The following is a 24932-nucleotide window of genomic DNA, read 5'->3' as shown; positions in this document are numbered from 1 at the left end:
TTGAATATACTCAACAACTGAGCATCCACAACCATCTGGGGGAGAGAATTCCTAAGATTCACAACCCTCTGAGTGAAGAAATTTCTCCTCATCTCAGTCCGAATCCTGAGACTATGCCCCCTAGTTCTAGACTCTCCAGCCAGGGGCAACACCCTCTCAGCATCTACCCTGTCATGCCCTCTTAGAATCTTATATGTTTCAATGAGATCACTTCTCATTATTCTAAACTCGAGAGAGTATCGGCCCATTCTACTCAATCTCTCCTCATAGGACAACCGTCTCATCCCTGGAATCAATCGAGTGAACTTTCGTTGCACCGCCTCTAAGGTAGAGCCCTCTTTCCCTACACTCTTTAAGCCTTTTTGACACAGCTTCCCTTGCATGCCGAGGAACTCTGAGCTAATGTACTCTAAATATCGAATAACCTGGCAGGCTGCCAAAAACAGTTAGGCAAGCTTAAAACAGGAATGAATGCATTCATTCAAATTTCCTAGAGGCTAATTAAGAAGATGTGTAAAACTATGTCAAACATGTGGTCACCCTTGTGCTCAAAGGACAACACATTGCCTAGTATGTTATTGAGTTTTTCAGATTAGGAGAATCCCAGGTAAATCTCTGCACAGCACTGAGTTTTCTAATCTCAGTCAGGGATGCAACACAGATAAGACAAATGGGCTCCATCTCCCAAGGATAGGAAAGGGAAAGAATCATACAGTATTTCCACTCCTAACAATATCGAGTGACCACTACTGGATACCAAGTAAGCACAGGATCTGGCTCAGCTGCGATACTTTCTGTGATGAAGTAAAAAGACCTTTCACGACCTCAGGATGTCCCAAAGCGCTTTACAGCCAATTAAGTACTTTTGAAGTGTAGTCACTGTTGTAATGTAGGTAAACCCGGCAGCAACACAGCAAGGTCCCACAAACCTCAATGTGATAATGACCAGATAATCTGTTGTTTTAGTGATATTGGTTGAGAGATAAATATTGGCTAAGACACCGGGGAGAACTCCCCTGCTCTTGTTCGAAATAGTGCCATGGGATCTTTTATGTCCACCTCAGAGGGCAGATAGGGCCTCAGTTTAACACATCATCCGAAGGATGGCACCTGCAACAGTGCAGCACTCCCTCAGTGTTGCACTGGAGTGTCAGCCTAGATTTTGTACTGAAGTCTCTGGAATGGGACTTGAACCCACAACCTTCTATCTCAGAGGCAACAGTGCTACAACTGAGCCATGGCTGACACCTGCCAACACTCATGGCAAGCACTCAGGTAAGCACTCATGGTTACGGTTACACTTCAAGAATGGCCGCTTGAGCAAAGTACTGGATGGCTGCAAGCACCAGTTGAACTATTCTTCAGCATCAGTCACTAACTTCAGGAGAGGAGAGAAAAAAGTAGGGGGAAAAACAAATGGAATCTACATGTAATTTTTAGCTTGAAATTTTGTTCAAAAACAGAGTCAAAATTTGGTTCCAACCCAATATTTCCCACACAAGGAGTCAAAAGTTACCTGGAATTATCTAGGGAGACACTGAGCAGAAGTAAGCTAAATGGTTTTCACACATTGCCTAACAGCAAATTATGAAGGAAGATTAGTTAGTGCATGCTATTCGGGGATTTATTTCAGAGAAAAGAACAAAAAAAGATACAACAAATAAAAGTCCCTTTTTCTCCAAAAGGGAATGGAAAGCTAACTAAGGCTGATGCTGATTGTTTCTCATGTATTGGAGATGGGGGTGGAAGGGATCTGCAACATGAATTGAAAATGACCAGCTGCTTTAAGCATCAAGTACAATATTCCAAACATTGATGATCCCTTGACTGATGAAGGTTAGTGCCTTAGGCTTAAACAGCAAGGTAGCCTTCTGTGCAGTAATGTGGACGCAAAATGCAACACAGAGCAAAAAAAAGTACAGAAATTTTAATCTAATAAAAAAATAACGATAGAACAATAAATATTTAGTTTCCAAAATACTTAATTAACAGGCTGGCCCCAATATTTACTCAGAGCCAGGAGAGTGTGGGGGGGGGGTTTCAGACAGGAAACCCAGAAGAAATGATTTCCAGCACACGTAACGATTTTGACGTTAGGATGTCTTTTAAATTTTTTCAACAGGTTTCATGCCCGACGTGCAGCCAAATTAACAAACTGCTTGGCTATCGGGCGGGAAAGCAGCCAGGCAGCAATCGAGGTCTTTGGGGTTTGGATCGGGCAGTGTTCGGGGTCTGGATGGGGGGCCTAGGAGAGAATGGGATCTTCAGGGTTTGAATGGGGAGGTCGGGGAGAGATCAGGGTCTTCGAGGTTTAGATGGGGGGTCAGGGAGAGATCAGGGTCTTCGGGGTCTGGGTGGAGGGGGGCGATCGGACACCGTGGGGGGGGGGGAAAGACAGTCGGACACCGCGGGGGGGGGGACAGTCGGACACCGCGGGGGGGGGGGGACAGTCGGACACCGCGGGGGGGGGGGGACAGTCGGACACCGCGGGGGGGGGGGGGGGGGCAGTCGGACACCGCGGGGGGGGGGGGGGGACAGTCGGACACCGCGGGGGGGAGGGGACAGTCGGACACCGCGGGGGGCGGGGGGGGACAGTCGGACACCGCGGGGGGCGGGGGGGGGGCAGTCGGACACCGCGGGGGGGGGGGGACAGTCGGACACCGCGGGGGGGGGGGGGGCAGTCGGACATTGCGGGGGGGGGGGGGCAGTCGGACATTGCGGGGGGGGCAGTCGGACACCGTTGGGGAGGAAGTCGGACACCGTTGGGGAGGAAGTCGGACACCGTTGGGGAGGAAGTCGGACACTGTGGGGGTGGTTGGACATAGTTGGGAGGGGGTTGGGGTGCATTGGACATTGTCGGGGGAGGGTCGGCCGATCGCAGGATATTTAAAAGGTGAGCTTGATGAGCCGCGGGGAAGCACTCCTGCTCCTCCTGGCCCACAAGCAGTGCAATAAATGCACTTACCTCATGGATCCGGCATGTCTTGCCTCCTTAAACCTGGCCTCCAATGGTTAAAAATTAAAATTTATGTAAAATGGAAGCATGCAGCCTCCTTAAAAGATTTTACTGACCTACCTGCCTCTTGAGAGCAGGTTTGTCGCCCACCACCCCCAACCCGCCTCCGTTTAAACTGAAAGTGGGCAGGGTGGAGTCACGTTTGAGAAATTTAAAATTTTTACGTCCCACCACCCCCAACCCAGCTTGGGGATTACAATCACCCCACTCTGTGCTCCAAAAAGGTGACATTTTTGCTACAGATTATCTTGGTTGTTGGGGTATTGAAGATATTAATGTGGAGTTACCTACTTCAACAACTGCTTTGAAAATCCTTTGCTAATAAGGTAGTCAGGAGGGATCAAAGTGTGATGTTTAATTATTGCTGGATCCTCTGAGTAATTTGACTGTGTTCCATTACACTTAGATCATTAATGGCTTACTTCACAAAAGTAAAGTGAGCACGCATCGAGTCGTAACCACAGCACAAAATGTCCATGCAGAAACATAAATCCATGCCTGGCTTTCCAGTCTACTCTTGGTTTTCTGTTGTTAGCAAACTTTGCCCTGCAAGATTACTATCAATAGTAACTGTTCTACCCTTGGGTTTCAAAAATAATTCTCACCAGTAATGTGTAATGCAATAACAAATGGAGAATCTAGCAAATACTCTGGTGTTTATTTTGTCCCTCAATCATATTGATCTTTTAAAGATTGCCTGCAGATGTGCAGCTGCCTCGGCCAATGTTTTCCTCTCAAAAGTGAAATACTTTTACTAACATGATTTGGGAATCAAGAATTTACCCAACTGATCACAGGTGAATGAAGTCCGAGATTCAAATCACAAATCACTTACTATAACAAGGGAGGAGGGAAGTGCCCACATTATGTGGAGCAAATTCCATTGAGTTTATGAAAACAGTTTATGATTAAATGACTGCTATACATCAACAAAAATTAGGAATTATAGAAGGGAAAAACAAGGACTGATTGCATCTTGGACTCACTCCATTAAGGTTGAAATATCATTCTGATTGAATTTTTTGAAGAGGTGACTGAAGTAGTGGACAGGTAAATGTCCATGGATGTTGTTTATATGGACTTCCAGAAAGCATTCAATAAAGTCCCTCATAAGAGACTGTTAGCTAAAGTTGAAGCTCATGGAATTAAGGGCAAATTATTGACGTGGTTAGGAAATTGTCTGAACGGCGGGAGACAGAGTATAGGGATAACGGGCAGGTACTCAAATTGGCAGGATGTGACTAGTGGTGTCCCATAGGGATCTTTGTTGGGCCCTCAACTATTCACTGTATTTATGAACAACTTAGATAATGGGATAGAGAGCCACATATCCAAGCTTGCCGATGACACAAAGATAGGCAGCATGTAAGCAGTGCAGATGGAAGCACAAAATTACAGAGATATATTAATAAATTAAGTGAATGGGCAAAACTGTGACAAAATGGATTTCAATGTAGGCAAGTGTGAGGTCATCCACTTTGCATCTAAAAAGGATAGATCAGAGTACTTTATAAATGGTGAAAAGCTCGAAACAGTGGAGGTCCAAAGAGACTTAGTGGTCTGTGTACATAGATCATTAAAATGTCATGGACAGGTAAAGAAAATAATCAGAAAGGCTAATGGAATGCTGGCCTTTATATCGAGAGGACTAGAATACAAGGGTTATGCTACAGCTATACAAAGCCCTGGTTAGACCACACCTGGAGTACTGTGTTCAGTTCTGAGCACCGCACCTTAGGAAGGATATATTGGCCTTGGAGGGAGTGCAGCGTAGGTTTACTAGAATGCTATCTGCACTCCAAGAGTTAACTTACAAGGAGAGATCACACAAACAAGGGTTATATTGCCTGGAATTTAGAAGATTAAGGGGTGATTTGATCAACGTTTTCAAGATATTATGGGGAACTGATCGGGTAGATAGAGAGAAACTATTTCTGCTGGTTGGGGAGTCGAGGACTAGGGGACATAACCGAAAAATTAGAGCCAGGACTTTCAGGATCAAAGTTAGGAAACTCTTCTACACACAAAGGGCGGTAGAAGTTTGGAACTCTCTTCTGTGAAGGGAAGTTGATGCAAGCTCAATTGTTAATTTTACATCTGAGATTGATAGATTTTTGTTAACCAAAGGTATTAAGGGATATGGGGCTATGGCGGGTATCTGGACTTAGGTCACAGATCAGCCATGATCTCACTGAATGGTGGAACAGGCTCAAGGGACTAAATGGCCTACTCCTATTCCTACATTCCTATATTCTGCAGCAAGGCCTTGAGTGCATCATCAGCGAACTTTGGTGCACGCTCCCTTGCAGGCCTGGTACAAACTCAGATTGGCATAGTGGTGAGGCCTGGCATGCAGATTGAAGGATGTGGGATTTAGTAGTGCGCAACCTTTATTCAATGTTTTAACATAAATCATTAGTTTGTAAACACAGGGTCGGGACCTGCATCTATGTTTTACATGTGCGATGTCTCATCTCCTTTCAGACTCCGTGAGGACCCGCATGTTATATTTTGCATATAAATCGTGCAGGCTGCCTTTAAGAGGTGCGAGGCACGCACGTATTATTGGGACCCCCTGCTGGTGAAAAGTCATTCAACAGCACAGCCAGGCCGAGCTGCTCACGCCGGAATCAGGTGAATGACCAGGCAGCACAAATCTCATGTGCTGCCTGCATCGGAATGACCAGGTTAATTGGCACCACGACCCCCACGCCCGGATTCAGGGGTTATTGAGTTTAACCCTCAGAAAGCCTTGAAACATCAGAAAGAACTGAACAAAGTTATTAGAATAATCATTTCAGTGTCAGTTTCGAAACAAATCTGCTCAAATGGTTCAATGGCAAAGTTTGCCTTTCCTACAGATTACCAGTTTCATCAAGTACTTCCTTCTTTTTGTGCTCCTCTAACAAAAAGAAAAAAGGGTAAATCTGTTTCCCATTTCTCATCTATTTTGATATCTATCTTGATCAAAATTATACATTTGAAAAAAAAAATCAATTTTAGCTTATTTAAAAATAGTATTTATGTTGCAAAACAAGTCATTAAACACTAAGACACAAAAAAGAAAAAAGAAAATGAAAGAAAAGGAGCAATAAATAGTGAAAAAGAAACTTCCATAATAATGCCTTAAATTGCAATCTTTGAAAAACAATTTTATGCCTCCAATCTGTTACAGAAATAAAGATGGTTAAAAATAGATGTATTATGGGTACTAAACATTTTCTCTTTTGCCTTCTTTGGGACTATTTGTCAATGAGATATCAGCATTACAATAGGAAATGTATTCCCAGCTTTAATTAAAGGCAAAACCTGGTTTTGAAGAGCAGTGCATCCCAGATGATAGAACTCCAGTCATCAGAATCAATGGCTTAAACCTTCATACCATCTGAGTCATGACAAAATAAAAGCTTTTGAAGTGAAATACACTCAATATAAAATCCCACTTTCTTTCTTTTAAGACTAAAGGCAAGTCTACATTTTTTTTACTTATTATTTCAGTCTCATTACTAAGTAAATTGAGTGCAAAAAGTCAACTGTACTGCAGAAATTACACACCATTACCATCGCTTACAAGTGATTTGGAAGGATTGTAGATAATTTGTGCCAACCCAAATTCTGACATTGCCTGCAGTGAAGTTGGAAAGCCTGCTCCAACATGAGGGACCTAGGCGAGCAAAGGAAATCAGCAATTCTCTCAAGACACGTTGGGGTATTTGTGAAATATAAATATATAGTTATACTATATAATATATAGTTCCACAGAGAACCACCACCTGACACCAGTACCATTTTTTTACATTTGTGTTACCACTGAGTTATATAACCCCTCTCCCTCCACCTCAGCTTAGTGAAAGCAGAGCTCAGCTCACCAGCTTCTGATCACTGGTTAAACTTCTGTTGAAGAACAGCCATTTGACATCAGTCAGTTTGACTTCTCCAATGCCCTCCTCACAAGCCTCTCCAGTTTCATTCCACACAAACTCCAACTCATCCAGGATTTTTAGCCCCCATATTCCATCCCACACACCCATCCCTTGGTCTTGCTGACCTCAGCTGGTTTCTTATCTCTCAGGATTTTTTTTTGTAAATTTATTTTTAGATGTGGGTGACAATGCCAAGGCAGCATTTAGCTGTCCCTGGGCATTAAGAATCCACCATCTATTACAAGCTTGGAGTCACATTTCGACCAGACCAAGTGGGGATGGCCGGTTTCCTTCCCTGAAGAATATTAATACACATACTTGGCAATTTTCTGGTGCTAGCCCAGAATTACTATATTCATTGAAATCAATTTCACAACTTGCCATGGTGGGATTTGTACTCGCAACCTCTGTTACTATTCCAATGGCATAACCATTACACAACCATACCACGTATTATTATTGAGGACACAATCCTAGTCTTCGTCTTCAAATGACATTCAACGGCATTACCATCGCCGAATCCCCCACCATCAACATCCTGGGGGTCACCATTGACCAGAAACTTAACTGGACCAGCCATATAAATACTGTGACTACAAGAGCAGGTCAGAGGCTGGGTATTCTGCAGCGAGTGACTCACCTCCTGACTCCCCAAAGCCTTTCCACCATCTACAAGGCACAAGTCAGGAGTGTGATGGAATACTCTCCACTTGCCTGGATGAGTGCAGCTCCAACAACACTCAAGAAGCTCAACACCATCCAGGACAAAGCAGCTCGCTTGATTGGCACCCCATCCACCACCCTAAACATTCACTCCTTCCACCACCGGCACACAGTGGCTGCAGTGTGTACCATCCACAGGATGCACTGCAGCAACTCGCCAAGGCTTCTTTGACAGCACCTCCCAAACCTGCGACCTCTACCACCTAGAAGGACAAGGGCAGCAGGCACATGGGAACAACACCACCTGCACGTTCCCCTCCAAGTCACACACCATCCCGACTTGGAAATATATCGCCGTTCCTTCATCGTCGCTGGGTCAAAATCCTGGAACTCCCTACCTAACAGCACTGTGGGAGAACCTTCACCACACAGACTGCAGCGGTTCAAGAAGGCGGCTCATCATCACCTTCTCAAGGGCAATTAGGGATGGGCAATAAATGCTGGCCTTGCCAGCGACGCCCACAACCCATGAACGAATAAAAAAAATCCTTCACTTCACCCTACCACTGCATTCTTTCCCAGCTTTACTTTGCAGCAAGCACTCTCTGATCTTCTGATCCACACTAGTGCCAATAATTCCTAAAGAACATGTGACAAGCAGCCAGTTACAGTAAAACAGTCAAGACCAGCTAAAAAGAGCTGCTGAAAAGGCCCATATTTAGCAGGACCCACACTTCAGAAATCAGGAGCACTAACACAGGTCTCTCTCAATGTTAAAGTAGTTAGAAACAAGAGAGATTAGTTCCAGAAAGTAACAAGAGAAACCAGTCTAAATTTGCCATGAAGATGTAATAGCTCCAAACCAAGTTGTTTCTTTGTGCTGCCTACAGGCTCTCAGGCTGAAAGGAGGAAAGAAAAATTAACAGCCAACATAGATTCTATTTTAACAATCCCAAAGTCCCAATTTAAAGAAAGGAAACAACAGAAATGTTATAATTTGAAGCAGGACAAATTCTCACTCCATCACATTCAATATTATGAATATACATCCACTCTTACTGGCAATATTATAATAATTAATAGTGTGTTCATTATCATCAGTACTGTTGCCATTATTGTATTAGTGTAATTGTTACTAGGTTTAACATTGGTGGTTCAACAGTTTCCCTTATGATTTTGTATGTGAACACAGGTATACAATTCAACACCCAATTGGAATAACCCAGCAGTGGAAGCATGTTGCAATATAATAAAACACTGGGTTCAAATCATGCTGCGGAAATTTCAAAACAATGTATTAACCAGTTTATATGCAAATCCTTTGTCCAGTATTTCAACAAAGGCATTAATCCATTTATTTTAAAAGGGTCATTAAAAGTTCAGCAGAAAGAGGAATTTCATACAAATAAATTAACACACTTTTTACGAATATTGCACTGTATTCACAGTATGAATTGCTCAAGTAGCTTGAGATCATAATATTCTATGCGTCATTGAAATACCTACATATAACTAGCTACTATAAAATCCTGTGTATTGGTCACACTAATATAAAAGTCAATGCTAGCAAAAGCATGAAAGTGCAAGTGCATTAGACACATTCCCAGATTTGTTGTTATAAAAACTTGCGTGTGGCCCATACACCAGATTTGAACTGCACCATTTTATACAAAAAAATCACAGTATTTTTTAATTAAAAAACTGCTTATTTCCTCATTTTCCCCACAAGACTTGCGAGCTTTCCAGCAAACACTATATTACATTTTATGGTCCAGTTGCTTAAGAATTCATAAGATTTCCAGCTTGCTTTGACCTAATCATGGGAGGTCTCTCAAAGAAATGGATATTTATCCTCATATATATTGTACCTAATATTCTCTCATTTAAAATTTTAGCTCAAGGGAAATGGTCTCCAACCAGACAGATTCCCAATTCCCAGTCCTGTGGTTCTTTTGGATCTAAGCCATTTTTCACATTCCTATCGGTGCTGGGTTTTAGTGAAGAAGGAGCTCATATTTTTATTTATAACCCAGAGATACCGTTTCTTTAGCAAGATTAAACAGGTCAATTTAAAAGACAAACCTCTTCAGAGTACGGTGAGACTGATTTTAGATTCCATTTATAGCATTATAGTTAACCCCTCAGCTACCTCCATGCTGTCAGATTGCTTATTCGACATCAAGTCTTCCTCCAGTTCAACACTGGAAAGCCAACGGCTTTGGCCCCGCCCACACACTCCACCCTCTTTCACTAATTCCATCTCACCCAGCCACTCTTTCAGCCTGATCAAGACCATGGACAATACTGGATTCCTGTTGAATTCTAAACTGAGCTTTAAACTCCACATCTGATGCTTCCAACTCAGCAATAGTGTCCACCTCCACCTCAGTCTTTTGTCACTTCCTGACTCGATTAATCTTCCTATATTACAACAGTGATTACACTTCAAAAGTACTTCATTGGCCATGCAGCGCTTTGTCATGTCCTGAGGTCGTGAAAGGCGCTCTATAAATGCAACTTATTTCTTTCTGTAATCCAAAGCTCTGCTTGCTAGCTGTCCATGCTCCACAGTTCATAAACTCATAAATTATCTCTGCAATCTTCTGCATCCCTACATCCCCCCATGAACGGCTTGTTTCTCTGACTCCAGCCTTCTATGCATTCCTCCCCACACTGCCATTGGTGGCATAGCTTTTAGCCACCTCAGTGCTACTCTTAGGAACCCTCTACCTAAATCTCTCCATCTCTCTCTTCATCTTTATAAAACTCCTGAAGACCCATCTCCTTGACCAAACTTTTGTCACCCTTCCTGATCTCTTCTTTCCTGGCATGGAGTTCAATTTTCTTAGACCTTTTAATGCTTTAAATTGTTTCTTTACATTAAAGAGGCTATATAAATGCAAGCTTTAAAACCTAATTTCACTGTAATTTCAGATTGGAAACATAAAAATGCCAATGAGGAATGACCTCACATGAAGCCAGAGCTATGAGGTCTTTCCTTCCCAACCCATTGATGGGATTGTACAGTAAAAGGGCAAATTTTCACACTAACCCAATGGATATGAAGTTATCAAAAAAGTTATCTTATATTGAAATTAACTGTGAAGAATGTAGCATAATGATGATGCTCCTGTACATAAAATCAAATATCTGGTTTTATCTCAACTTTATCTGTTTTGTTGCTTTCTAAAGGCATTGTACCATTTATGCTGTGCACCTGTTTCTTCTCAGCTTCTCAATCCCAATGGTCCTCTCAAGCTACACACCTCCTGCATCTGAAAGGGTGGAGATAGCAGGCTGCTACAAAGTTTAGATATACTTTCTTCCTTTCCTCTCTTACAGTTTCCTATTTGTCTCAAGTTCATCTTAGGAATGGATTGTGGAAAAACAAGAAAACAGTTGCAGGGAGGGAAGCCTCTGGTCTACACCAATCTGTCACTCAGCAACTGGGAGATGTCATCTTCATGGCAGGCACATCTCTTTACCAAACCCCTTCAAAAAAGTGCCTGGATTAAGCAGCTTGTGATAATAAGCAAGCCTGGAAAATAGCATTGAACTTGGACATCTAGAACATCAAGGTGTCCAGCACATCGCATGTCAGCCTACATGGGTGCTTCCACCACACTGAAGTCCAGTGAATGGTGCTTGGTATGAGAGCTGCTGCAGGTGATACCTTGAATGACACCATACACTCATATATCCAATGTTTGGTGCTTACCATGATTGGGTAGCAGAGGCAAGCAATTAGCAATTAACCCACCCTAATGCAGTTACAGCTGAAGCTCCAACTGGTGGAACCATCACAAAGTGGGGCTTGGTATGTAATCATGCTATGATCAGAAGGATGACTGTAATGCACACACATAGTTTGTGGGGCGTTATGCTGCCCACCACAGCACCCATGAGGAGTGCCTGGTATCTGCTGAAACCCCCAGTTCTTAATTATCTCATTTATTTGGCAGGAGGTACATGGAATCTCTTGGGGGTTGAGTTAGCTCGAAGGTTACATGCCAGGCAATGGACGATTGGAACACAGTCAACCTTCAATGGCAGCTTCAACAATATGATACTTGAATCAGGCAGGATACAGGGCCCTACTGATGACTGACCAACCAGCCTACTTTAGTTATGGGACTCAGATATGCAGACCTGTAAATGAGGGCTAGGATTCTTGCCACTTGGCTCCAGATATCCCTGCTAACAATATCACAGCCGGTGCTAATTGGACATAAGAGAAAAGAGTACATAGTAAGTGTTTCTTTCAGCAACATTTGGCATGCAAATGCAACAGAGTTATCATCTACGTGGGTTTGCCTGGGGTATTAATTGCTAATTGTAAAAACACGTATTAAATGAACAGTAATACTGAAGAACTCCCAATTTAATTTATTTGCCTTACAGTTTTAATAACGGGCAGTGATTGATTGTTGGTAATAATTACATTAGTTAGCAAAAGTCCCCATCGAGGATAACTAACAAAATCACTCTATAATTTTACAAGGAAACAGTACAGCCAAATTACTCATCATTTTGTGCAGCTGCTCTTCCCAAACCATCTAGAATCATAGAATCATAGAAGTTTACAACATGGAAACAGGCCCTTCGGCCCAACATGTCCATATCGCCCAGTTTATACCCCTAAAAAGCAGAACTTGCCAGCTGTTTTAAAACTTCCAGCCTGAACAGGGACTTGAACCCTGGACCCTCAGATCACTACCTGTTTTAAAAGTCTGATGCTCTACCGACTGAGCTATCCAGGCTTGCTGCAGCTTTCATGACAATCAGTCAACAATGCCTTCATAACGTAGTTTTCATGTCTACATTATTCATTATGTCAAAGCAAAAGCTCTTCATAAATTCCAACTGGAAAAATATGTAGCTTCAAACTGGACTTGATAAAAAATAAACTGCGAATATATTGCACAGAATTTACTGATTTTTTTTGAATAAAGGAGCATAACAAAACATCGACATCCTTTTATATTATATTTAAATTTAAGCAATTTGACTATCACAAACAAATGTCATACGTTTTGGATACTTCTGTGTTTTGGGCAGGGGGGGATGGAGAATGGACTGCTTTTCAAAAAGGGAAATTCATTCATTCCAAAATGGCAGAGTAATCAGAACTCTCAATGTAAGAAAGTATGGAATGAGAAAAAGTCATTTAGGCCCTCAACCTTGCTTCATCCACAGACAAAGTACACTCTACCCAATATTGGACTCAACTCCACTTATTTAATATCCCGAGGGAAGGCTCGCAAAAGTTTCTCTGCTGGCATGCATCTCTCCAAATCCTCCCACACTGGAATTTAAGGTGTAGGATTGTGATTTCACGCAACTGAGGAGCTGCTTACTCTTCACGCAAAACAGCACAAAAAATATTCAATCTACAAAAAGTGCCACAGTACACTAAATGAAAAAGTTGTTCTACACATTTGTATTAGGAACTCATTAGCTTTAAATGCGCAGGAGGTAACAGTACAGCATGCCAATAGTTAGGTGCACTTAGAATGCAGTACTTGTATGTGTTGTCTCTCAGAATAGAAGCACATACATGCCTTCCCACTAACCCGCTGAGATACCTGCACATGTATCTGAATGGAAGGAAGGCTAGGTTTCCAATGCAGCAGCACAAGAAGTGCAACCTCCAGCAAGTCCAATTCATAATTGCCATGAAAGAAGTGCCACTTTAGTCCCAAAAGGCTCATATTAACACACAGCAACCAGCCACCTCATGCAATCATGCCACAGGTAGTACTTGGGAGAAGCACTCGATTAAAGTTAAGAATCCATCGCCGAGAACTCCAATCGCACCCCGAATCGGGCACGCAGGAGGCGGGGAGTGTACTGCACGCACCTGTTACTATTGACTGTGGTAGCACACAATATTCGTGCTGCCTGATCATTTTTATCTTGTGGGTATGCAGCCAGCACTACCCATTTGCTTCACATCTGTGAGGCAGGGAGGGGGAGACGGATATCGGACATCCATGACGTCACTTAAAAGCAGCCAGCACCTCTTAAAGGGGAAGTGCACTCTGGCTGCAGGCACCAGGGAAACACTTTTGCAATCAGAGATATGGCTGAAGCAAATGCTGAGAGAGCAAAGTTCTTGGATGCTGCCTTGGAGACCCTGGTGCAAGCAGTGAACAGAACAGACATGTTCTTCACCCCAGGGGGCAGGATGCCCCCCAAGCATCAACTACACCGGCAATGGAAAGGGATCGCAGCAGCTTAGCACCCAGGACATGGCTGCAATGCCGTAAGAAGTTATCAAGGTAAGAATACTGCTCTCTACTTAGACCTCCACCATTTACAGCCACACTGTTCACAATACTCACAAGACCACCCTCCCCCACTTCCCTTTACTCTCCTGCAATCACAGCACCATACTTCACCACACCTCCTTCTCCTCACACTCACCATGATCACAATCCCCACTTACCCACACCACACATCTAACAAATTGACTATCAGCTATTTTACCATGACAGGCACATTATCCAAACACCTCACAAGACTCCCACTAACACACTCCCTTCTTTCTTGCAGGAGAAGGTCGCACACAACTCAAGACAGCAGGCTGGCACCAGACCAGCAAAAGCCCACCAAACACCCTCTCCCCCCTCAAAGAAAGCATTCTGGCTATCATGGACAGGGACAGAGTCGAGGGCGTGGCGACTGGCAATGCTGGAGGATCCGTCGTGCAGGGTTTCTTCATACTTCATCCTCTTTGTCCCTTCTGACTTCTATCTCACCCCACACACAACACATGACAAGCTACAGATGCTTTCATTATCCACTTCTCTCTCTGTCCTCCCTTCACACCACAAGCTAATCCTTGTCCCTCTCTTTCATTTCAGGTGTTAAGAATGTGGAAGCCTCTGTGCCAGTGGAGGAAGAGGAAGGTAGCCTTCCAGGAAATGCACCATGACTCAATGTGACCCTTGCAAGATGCTGGCACCATGCATACTTTAGAGGCTCGGTTAGAGGAGGTGTCTACATGTGGTGACTCACCGAGACAAGGTGCGCAGGAGCTAGTGCAGAGATGGAACACCACAGGTGCCAGCTCGCCAGAGAGTGAGGTTGCATTCTAGCTCTGCTGCAGAGGACTCAGATACTGACTTCGAAAACCGAGGCTAATGAAGAAGGCTGATTGGCATATACGAGGAAATGATGGATGCACTGTGTAGCCTGCTAGACAGCAAGTACACAACGTCTCACTGCTTCGTACAGACTGCGGGCATGGAAGCTCAGACAGCTACTATGGCAGCTCACACTGCTGCCATGGAAGCTCAGGCGACTGCCATCTTGGTTCTGAGGGCCAATGTTGCCCAGCGCCTCCAAAGAGTCACAGCAGTCCTGCACTCTGTTCTCGTTCAAAGCTGGAGGAGTGCTGAGGCGCTGTCCCAGGAGAGTGCCCTTGGCTTGATGGGAGAGGCATCTGCTATCCTCTCTCATAGAATCATAGAAAAGTTACAACATGGAAGGAGGCCATTCGGCCCATCGAGTCGGTGCCGGCTCCATGCAAAATCAATCCAGCTAGTCCCATTCCCCTGCCCTATCCCCGTAGCCCTGCACATTTTTTCCTTTCAAGTACTTATCCAGTTCCCTTTTGAAGGCCATGATTGAATCTGTCTCCACCACCCTCTTGGGCAATGCATTCCAGATCCTAACTACTCGCTGTGTAAAAATGTTTTTCCTCATGTCACCTTTGGTTCTTTTGCTAATCACCTCAAATCTATGTCCTCTGGTTCTTGACCCTTCCGCCAATGGGAACAGTTTCTCTCTATCTACTCTGTCTCGGCCCTTCATGATTTTGAATACCTCTATCAAATCTTCTCGCAATCGTCTCTGTTCCAAAGAGAACAACCCCAGCTTCTCCAGTCTATCCACGTAACTAAAGCCCCTCATCCCTGGAATCATTCTAGTAAATCTTTTCTGCACCCTCTCTTAGACCTTCATACCTTTCCTAAAGTGCGGTGCCCAGAACTGGACACAACACTCCAGTTGTGGCTGAACCAGTGTTTTATAAAGGTTCATCATGACTTCCATACTTTTACGATCAGCCATGATCATTTTGAATGGCGGTGCAGGCCCAAAGGGCCGAATGGCCTACTCTTGCTCCTATTTTCCATGTTTCTATGTTTGTACTCTATGCCTCTATTTATAAAGCTCAGGATCCCGTATGCTTTTTTAACCGCTTTCTCAACCTGCCCTGCCAGCTTCAACAATTTGTGCACATATAACCCCCAGATCTCTCTGTTCCTGTACCCCTTTTAGGGTTGTGCCCTCTAGTTTATATTGCCTCTCCTCATTCTTCCAACCGAAATGTATCACTTTGCATTTTTCTGCGTTAAATTTCATCTGCCACGTGTCCGCCCTTGCCACCAGCCTGTCTATATCCTCTTGAAGTCTATCATTATCCTCCTCACTGTTCACTACCCTTCCAAGTTTTGTGTCATCTGCAATTCTTAAAATTGTGCCCTGTACATCCAAGTCATTAATATATATCAAGAAAAGCAGCGGTACTGACCCCTGGGGAACACCACTGTACACCTCCCTCCAGTCCAAAAAACAACTACCCTCTGTTTCCTGTCACTTAGCAAATTCTGTATCCATGTTGCTACTGCCCCCTTTATTCCACGGGCCGCAAGCTTAATGATAAGGCTACCATGTGGCACTTTATCAAACGCCTTTTGAAAGTCCATATACATCACATCAACTGCATTGCCCTCATCTACCCTCTCTGTTACCGCATCAAAAAACTATCAGGTTAATTAAACACGGTTTGCCTTTAACAAATCCGTGCTGGTTTCCCCATCAATCCACATTCGTCCAAGTGACTGTTAATTCTGTCCCAGATTATCGTTTCTAAAAGTTTCCCCACCACTGAGGTTAAACTGACTGGCCTGTAGTTGCTGGGTTTATCCTTACACCCTTTTTTGAACAAGGGTGTAACATTTGCAATTCTCCAGTCCTCTGGCACCACCCCCGTATTTACAGATGTTTGGAAGATTATGGCCAGTACCTCCGCAATTTCCACCCTTACTTCCCTCAGCAACCTAAGATGCATCCCATCCGGACCAGGGGACTTATCTACTTTAAATACAGCCAGCCTTTCTACTACCTCTTCTTTATCAATTCTCAATATGACAGAGTGCCTGCTTCCCCGCCAGCCATTCCGCCAGTGCCGTTGTTAGTGCCACACAGCCAGCCGGGTAAGAAGGGGTCCTGGATCATCATTTGGTACTGCTATAAGGATGATATTTTTGATTCCAGGAAAAGTCAGTCTTTCACTGCCAGTTAGGTGTGGAGAAGCGACAGCCAACACAGTAACAATACTAATAATTCCTGAAAGACTGAGAACTTCAACCAAAAGCAGACTCAGGTCACACACCAAGTCACTGCTTACTAAAAACAAGATGAGAACTGTCTCCCTGCTCCAACAATTTTTATTATCTCATCATCATATTTCCAGATAAGAGTCGAAACAATAAGCCTAGAGGTTAGTGAGAGTGTGACAGTGAGGCCCATAAAAGTCTTGTCTGTGAACTGTATAAATAATTGTGGGTTGTCATTCACTTTTTAAAGTCCCTTGATTGTTTTCTTGAGCTTTAAATGATGTTCAAAATAAAAATTGATTTATAATGATTCCCTTTGAATTTACCCAGTTTTTATCAGTCAAACTTTTTCCCAATGGATTTTCTCCCATTTTTATTCAGTAATAAAACCTATAAAAAAGTGCTTTTAAATTGGCAATAAAACCTGGCTTTAAATATCTGTATACATATTCCACAGCTGCTAGCAGCTCATTCATCCACTATGATCCTGTCCTCTGAAAGTCCCTACCCAGTTTTCTGTACTCTATCACTTTTTGCCCCACTTTCAAATACCTCCTCAAAATCCTGCTCTTTGACTGTGCCTTCAGGCCCCAAACCTACACTCTCAGTTTATTCTTTATCCCTCCAGCTCCACTGTTTTTTCCTCTTTAATGTAAAGCACATTAATATATTTTTCTACGTGTGAGGAGTGCTACAGAAATGCAAGTTGTTGTTGGTTGATGACAAGTGTCGACCAGAACAGTAACGGAAAAATTTTGGGTAAAATTTTGGAGTCTATTATTAAAGAGACAGTAACGGAACATTTAGATAAACATAATTTAATTGGACAAAGTCAGCATGGCTTTATGAAGGGGAAGTCATGTCTGACAAATTTGCTTGAGTTCTTTGAGGACATAACGGACAGGGTGGATAAAGGGGAACCAGTGGACGTAGTGTATTTAGACTTCCAGAAGGCATTCGACAAGGTGCCATATAAAAGATTAGTGCTCAAGATAAAGAATCACTGGATTGGGGGTAATATTCTGGCATGGGTGGAGGATTGGTTATCTAACAGGAAGCAGAGAGTTGGGATAAATGGTTCATTCTCGGACTGGCAACCAGTAGCCAGTGGTGTTCCGCAGGGGTCGGTCCCCAACTCTTTACAATCTATATTAACGATTTGGAGGAGGGGACCGAGTGTAACATATCAAAGTTTGCAGATGATACAAAGATGGGAGGGAAAGTAGAGAGTGAGGAGGACATAAAAAACCTACAAGGGGATATAGACAGGCTGGGTGAGTGGGCGGAGATTTGGCAGATGCAATATAATATTGGAAAATGTGAGGTTATGCACCTTGGCAGGAAAAATCAGAGAGCAAGTTATCATCTTAATGGCGAGAAACTGGAAAGTACTGCAGTACAAAGGGATCTGGGGGTCCTCGTGCAAGAAAATCAAAAAGTTAGTATGCAGGTGCAGCAGGTGATCAAGAAGGCCAACAGAATGTTGGCTTTTATTGCTAGGGGGATAGAATATAAAAACAGGGAGGTATTGCTGCAGTTATATGAGACCGCACCTGGAATACTGCATACAGTTTTGGTGTCCATACTTAAGAAAAGACATACTTGCTAGGGGGATAGAATATAAAAACAGGGAGGTATTGCTGCAGTTATATGAGACCGCACCTGGAATACTGCATACAGTTTTGGTGTCCATACTTAAGAAAAGACATACTTGCTCTCGAGGCAGTACAAAGAAGGTTCACTCGGCTAATCCCGGGGATGAGGGGGTGGACATATGAGGAGAGGTTGAGTAGATTGGGACTCTACTCATTGGAGTTCAGAAGAATGAGAGGCGATCTTATTGAAACATATAAGATTGTGAAGGGGCTTGATCTGGTGGATGCGGTAAGGATGTTCCCAAGGATGGGTGAAACTAGAACTAGGGGGCATAATCTTAGAATAAGGGGCTGCTCTTTCAAAACTGAGATGACGAGAAACTTCTTCACTCAGAGGGTAGTAGGTCTGTGGAATTTGCTGCCCCAGGAAGCTGTGGAAGCTACATCATTAAATAAATTTAAAACAGAAATAAACAGTTTCCTAGAAGTAAAGGGAATTAGGGGTTACGGGGAGCGGGCAGGAAATTGGACATGAATTTAGATTTGAGGTTAGGATCAGATCAGCCATGATCTTATTGAATGGCGGAGCAGGCTCGAGGGGCCGATTGGCCTACTCCTGCTCCTATTTCTTATGTTCTTATGTTCTTATGTAAGCATTGGGTTATCAACCAAGACAGTTCACATGGGTATCAATCAATGCTGATTTTTTTTTAAATTCTCAAACAATTCATTTTTAAGCAAATTAAGAACTTTTAAAACACTATTTAATCTATCCAACACCAGCAAAAATCCAAAAGAGAAACCCTGAAAATGTGTACAGTTAGCACATGCAAGAGTGGAGATTGTTGTTCATTCATGGGGGAAAGTAAGCAGTTACTCTGCATGCTGGCTCCTTTTACACAGCATGGGATCAAGGGATAACATGTGAATTAGCACTGCTTGGTATCAATGTCACAAACTTCACAAGGAGGCATCACCCATCACATGGTTGCCACAGAACGTTATAACTCTAGTGATATATAAAGTATACTGAATAAAGAACATAAATTTTCAGCAGGTCTAAAATGCTGCAATATTTCTAAATTTGGCAAAATTTAAAGCAATTCTATACCTTTTCCTTTTACACCAACATGACTAATCTTCCTCTTCTTTTTAGGGTAAGAGGATTTTTTCAGCCTCAATGAAGTTGCAATGACTGGCTTTTGAATTTTGATTGCATACATTTTCTGGTACTCAGGACTTTTTGGTCTATGTTCCATTTTCTGAAAAAGAGAAAAATGGTATTTAAAAACAATTTAAGACGATTCCTTAGCTCCTCCAATAGGCTGAGTGGGTACAACACTAAGCTATACATACCACTCTGTCGGCACTAAGTTTAGCATGAAGCTATGGAGACCAAAAGGTTCCAGTTATGATTCCTGGTCTATGCTGATTTATTTCTCAGCTAGGGCAGCATTTGGAGCACCAACTGGCCTCAACGCAACTTGGCCAAGGGAAGAAAAAACAAACCCAAGTTCCGACACCTGATTGCTAGCCAGTAACATCTGCTGGAAAGAGTTTGAAGACATCAGGTGAGAAAAGAACTATATTTGTTTGTGATGGCCTCCATGGTCGAACAGCCTGTCAACACTAATCTTTTCGAGTCACACATGAAGAATGGCAACTTGGATGAGATACCAAAGAGGTACCATTGGCCAGCAAGCGTTTCCAATCAACAATCAGTATCTTCAGGTGAGGAGACAACAGTAGACAAAATAAACCTATTCCTTTCCTTCAATCTACCAGTCTACACCTTAAAACAGTCAAATAAAATCTACAGGGACACACTGCTATCTGTCTATTTCTGAAATAGTTTAAAGAAGTTCTGCAATTAAATTTGAGAAATATAAAGATGCAGGATTTATGCAGTTCAAAGCAATCTGATTTAATTTACAATGGATTTTATCGTGCATTTAATTCACAAAACAAAACATTGAATAAATATGCTTAATGACTCTCAAGGCCCCGAATAAGGGGAAGATGTTCATAGTTCTAGGTAGGTCGGAAGTGTTTAGTAATAGTAAGAAGTGGAGAATAGGGTTCATGGAGTTTTAAGTAGTGTGAGGGGTTATTCTGGGGGTGGCGGTGCTGCATTTAATAGTAGGGGGTGGCACAGAAAGGGGGAAGATGTTGCTGGAGCCGGAGCATGGCAGTACTTTGGTGAGCCAGAATGGGTGCTCAGGAAGGACCAAAAAGTGTTCAGGTGAAGAAGATAATGGGCACTTGTTGCTAGAACTGGTAGGAATGAGTGGCGAGTGACAGGAAGGCATGTAGCTTCAAAGAAAGGCTAGAAAAAGGTGGTAGGAGAGAATAGGACTGGGGAAATGTATGGGTGCTTGAGCTTGAGGTGATATGAGGAAGTGATGAGTGTTAAGGGAGAGCACAGCATAGGCGTTCAGCATAGGAGGAGCAAATGTGGTAGGAAAATGCAAGAAGGGGTGAAGGTTTGGATGTTTGGGATAGGAAATGGGAGAAGGGAATATCGAGTGGCAGAAGGGAATGGGCATCGAGGGTGGGAGTAGCAAAAGGTGGTCGGAGAACACAAGAAGGCATAGGTACTTGAGATGGGAAGCAGTAAGACTGTGTGGGGAACAGCGCTTGAGTGGGAGGGGGAAGTCCACAAAGCATGGAGGAGAAGGGTGAGAGTGGTATACTATATCTGTAACGCTCATGAGCAATGCAATGAGAGGTCCGCTAGTATCTTATAAATGGAACAAACTTCCTGTGCACATTAACATACTTCCTAGGTCAAGCTTTTATAACGGAAAAACCTTTATGTTAACATTCCACAATAAAAGTGGATTAATTACATACCTATCGGAGCTGCTGTTCTGGGTGCTGTAAAATTCAGAAAGTGTACTAAATTAGAGAGTGAGAGAGAGAGAGACACAGAGAGAGAGAGAGAGAGAGACACACACACAGAGACTGACTGACTTTCCTCATCCTTTAGTTCTTTTTGAAATTTTGAATTTTGAAAGCAAACAAAGCTTCTTTGAGGTAAACGGATGAGGTGGAAAATGGAGAAGAGGGGAACGAAGAGGTGGGGGGAGCACGTGTTGGGGGCAGGAATGAGAAGGGAGCTGCTGAGGCCCACATTTTTTCCACTGGAAAAAGTTGTCCAAGGCTCTCTCCCCACCACATCACGTCACACCACTTTTCATCGCAAAGGAAATAAGAAAAGACAGAAAACACAGAAGAGGACAGAGAAAGCAGCAAGAAGAATTGTTAAGGGTGGAGAAGCTGAAGAGAAGAGAAAAAGTGAGACAGCAAGGGAAGAGTCACAGAGGGAAATAGTAATGTGAAGACAACAGATAAATTACAGAGAGACCATATTCTCTGACCTATCATGTGCAACAGCACAGGATATCCATGTGTGAGTGTGAATGTGTATTTGTAATAACTAATACTAGAGCTCCATCTTTTGGACAATATGTGCATTGTAGCTTTTTAACAAAAGGCACACTTCAAAAACACACACCAACAGAAGGTATGAATGAAATAGCAAGTTTTAGGGCTAGTTTCATTGGTTCACTAAAAATTGCTCACAGATTTGCTCTAAAATCATATGATCCTATTTTTACTTTCTAAAACTTATTTCAGCAAAAAGCATGATATTATTTGTATGTTGAGGAAGAATAAGATCAGAATCCACTTTTAAGTCAAATTTTGATTAGATATTACAAAATTATCAAATTTCTGTATGTATTAAGAGCACATAAAATATTTCTGGCATGCCATATCATAAAGTGAATGCAGCTTTAAATATCCATGCCCTTTTACATTGCATAGAAAAAAATGTTTTTAAGCCTATTACAATTTGAGCTGTGCTTGCAAACAAAGGCACTATCTGTGTGGCAGCCCTCAAATCAAAAAAAGGAAATGACTGCAATAACCTCACAGCTGCACCAAGGTGTTGCAAATATATCAAGTAATTTCCTCATGTCACACTGTCATCACATATTTTTGTAATCTTGGCTTACAGCAAACTAAAAACAACTTCCCATTTTTACCCATAATTTTCTCCCTTACTCTCCTGAAGGCGACTCTTGCTGGGGTACAGTTCTATGGCACCTCTAATACCTTGTCCAAGTGCTCAATCTTAAACAATTCTTCATGTGCGAGTCTCAACAGCAAGTGTCAGCAGTCCATGTGACTGTGGAAGTCATCAAAGTCAAGATTGACTCTATCCTCACCCAACATTCTCACAAGACAAGGATAGCTCGGTACAGATCAACAGCAGGATCCTTAGTTGATTTTTCTCCTTCATAGCCTAGTGGTGCTGAACCCAAGTATCGTATCTCAACAGTTGCACAAACTAAGATCAGTCAACTCTGCATAGGCCAGGGACTGAACTTAAAACCTTCTGCTCTGTATGGTTTTGTAATACATTTTTGTTTTGGCCAGCTAGGCTGACCATTACCAAGAGAGTCTACAACCCAAGTTGCTGAGAAATCCGCACAGGCAGAGTTTCTGTTTTCTCAACAAAGAGTGGACATCCTCTCCCTGTAGGGTACAACCCAGTTAATTAAATCCATAAAGGTTAAGTTGACAACAGCCAATGCTTAGGAAGCCCAAGTATATGCTGGAGTTAACTGCTGTAAATGGACTTTAAAATAGTAATGACAGTAAGAAAATGAATTACATACACACTAATAACTCAGTAGGTGAATATACTGTCCATTGAGAGGGACAGATCAAAAAGGTTCCAGACTCAATCCCTGGTCTTTGCTGAGTGATCAAGGGTTCAATTAGGGTGTTGGTACGCATACTAAATTGTCCCTTGATGTCGAGAAGTTGAGAAAATGAACTAGGGTTCCTACTCCTTAAGTTCATGAGAGGCACTACCAGTGTAATAGTGATCAAAAGATCTAAACTGGAACCTGGAATGTAAGGATTAAGTTATTCCTCTTAACCTTTATTTCGACCAATTCATAACAAACTGATAAATCAGCTTTCTCTATTGTTTGGGTGGTTCAGCTGGTACAATTCCAATTGGAAGAGATGTACCATGTGCACAAAAAGATTGGATCTGTACCAATCCTACCATGCATCAAACAAGGTTTCACAGAGTTGTGGAGATGGAGTCAAAGCCTTCTTTTACAAAGTTTTGGAGGGGCTACACTTCTGCCAGCGTTTGTCATTTTACATGAATGACATCAGTACTGTTATAAAAAGAAGATATTTCTGTTTTGGGGGGCTGAGATGGGCAAATATCTATGAATTCTGGTTCACATCATTATATTGGTCTGTGGCATCAGTTGCTGCCAAATCACTTGTCCAAGCTGATCTTGAACAAAGTTTTGGGCGATGCTCTCGAAGTGGGGAAACTGCATTGATGTCAATACTTTCGTGACTACTGCTCAGGTGCCAAATTGTAACAGTGACTATGGAAGCTATTCGGTGTGAATACTTACAGCCTGAGCTGAATGGAGTTATGTGAGCTTTAAAACCCGCAATGCCCTCCCCTCAACATTGAATCAACAATAAAAGTAACTCAACCATTTCTGGATGATTGCTGAGAACTGACATCAACTGCATTTATTTTTTTTTGCCAGGTTTGCAGCTTTCTGGTCACTCAAGGGTGTGAAGTCTCCTTGCATGGAAGATAGAATGAAGCCATCTTATCCTGCAGGATCATCTTCTAGCAATGTGAAACACTCTCAGATCCTGCTGCTTAATCTTTGAACATGGTGTATATTCCTGGGAATCAAGCAACATTGGCACATGACGAGAATTTTTCATTAGTATTAGTCGCTATACAGAATCCTTGACAAGATATGTAGCTCTTGAAACCTGATGCTGCATCGACCAATGTCAAGTGTGAAACCAACAAATGTGAGCCCAACTATTGTCGTCACACAGGATTCAATTTGCCACATCGAAAGCAAAAACAAAATGCATTCCAGATTTAGAAGCCAGACCTCTCCCTCCACACTTCACTACAAAATTACAGCTCTTCTCATGAACAAGACCATTCCCAATCATGACCTCCACTCAGAAAAGCATGTCAATGTATTCGTCTGACCAAAACCTGGCTCATGAATGGCGACTCCTTTCCCCCGTGGAAATCATGACTCCCAGCCCCTGCCCTAACCACTGTGGCAGCAGTGTAGCACTCTTCTCCAAATAACATTTTTGTCTGTCCCCCATTCTTCTGACTTCTATTGCACATTTGAACAACTCACCATTTTCTATCTCTCCTTCAAGGTTCTCGTTATCTGCCCCCAGCTTCAAGGTGTCTTCCCCTGAATTCTCTTCTCAACTTTATGTCCTCAGTTTCTGCTCCAAAACACCTGCAAGAGACATTTCAATATCCATCTTAATTTACTCGTCCTGCCAACAAGTGATA

The 24932-nt window shown here is 42.7% G+C and overlaps 1 protein-coding gene and 1 non-coding gene across 11 annotated transcripts in view; both read right to left on the bottom strand.

Moving 5' to 3' along the window:
* rgs3a (regulator of G protein signaling 3a) overlaps window positions 1-24932 on the bottom strand; it is a 257200-nt gene that overhangs the window by 211707 nt on the left and 20561 nt on the right. For 6 of the 10 annotated variants that reach the window (XM_067969628.1, XM_067969627.1, XM_067969625.1 and 3 more), the window contains 2 exons: window positions 24769-24876; window positions 19656-19806 (listed from right to left, as the gene is read on the bottom strand). In XM_067969628.1, coding sequence (XP_067825729.1) covers window positions 19656-19806; window positions 24769-24771 — 154 coding nt within the window. In that variant the 5' untranslated portion in view covers window positions 24772-24876. Of the gene's footprint in view, window positions 1-19655; window positions 19807-24082; window positions 24175-24768; window positions 24877-24932 lie in introns of those variants that run through there. The other 4 variants (XM_067969631.1, XM_067969629.1, XM_067969630.1 and 1 more) reach the window with 2 other exon arrangements.
* trnak-uuu (transfer RNA lysine (anticodon UUU)) lies at window positions 12278-12362 on the bottom strand. The gene is given in 2 exon segments: window positions 12278-12313; window positions 12326-12362. It is a non-coding gene; the product is annotated as a tRNA-Lys (tRNA).

This window comes from Heptranchias perlo, chromosome 31, assembly GCF_035084215.1.
Source record: "Heptranchias perlo isolate sHepPer1 chromosome 31, sHepPer1.hap1, whole genome shotgun sequence".
NCBI lineage: Eukaryota > Metazoa > Chordata > Chondrichthyes > Hexanchiformes > Hexanchidae > Heptranchias > Heptranchias perlo.
Note: the sequence above shows the minus strand (reverse complement) of the source record. Positions and strands in the feature narration are given on the sequence as shown.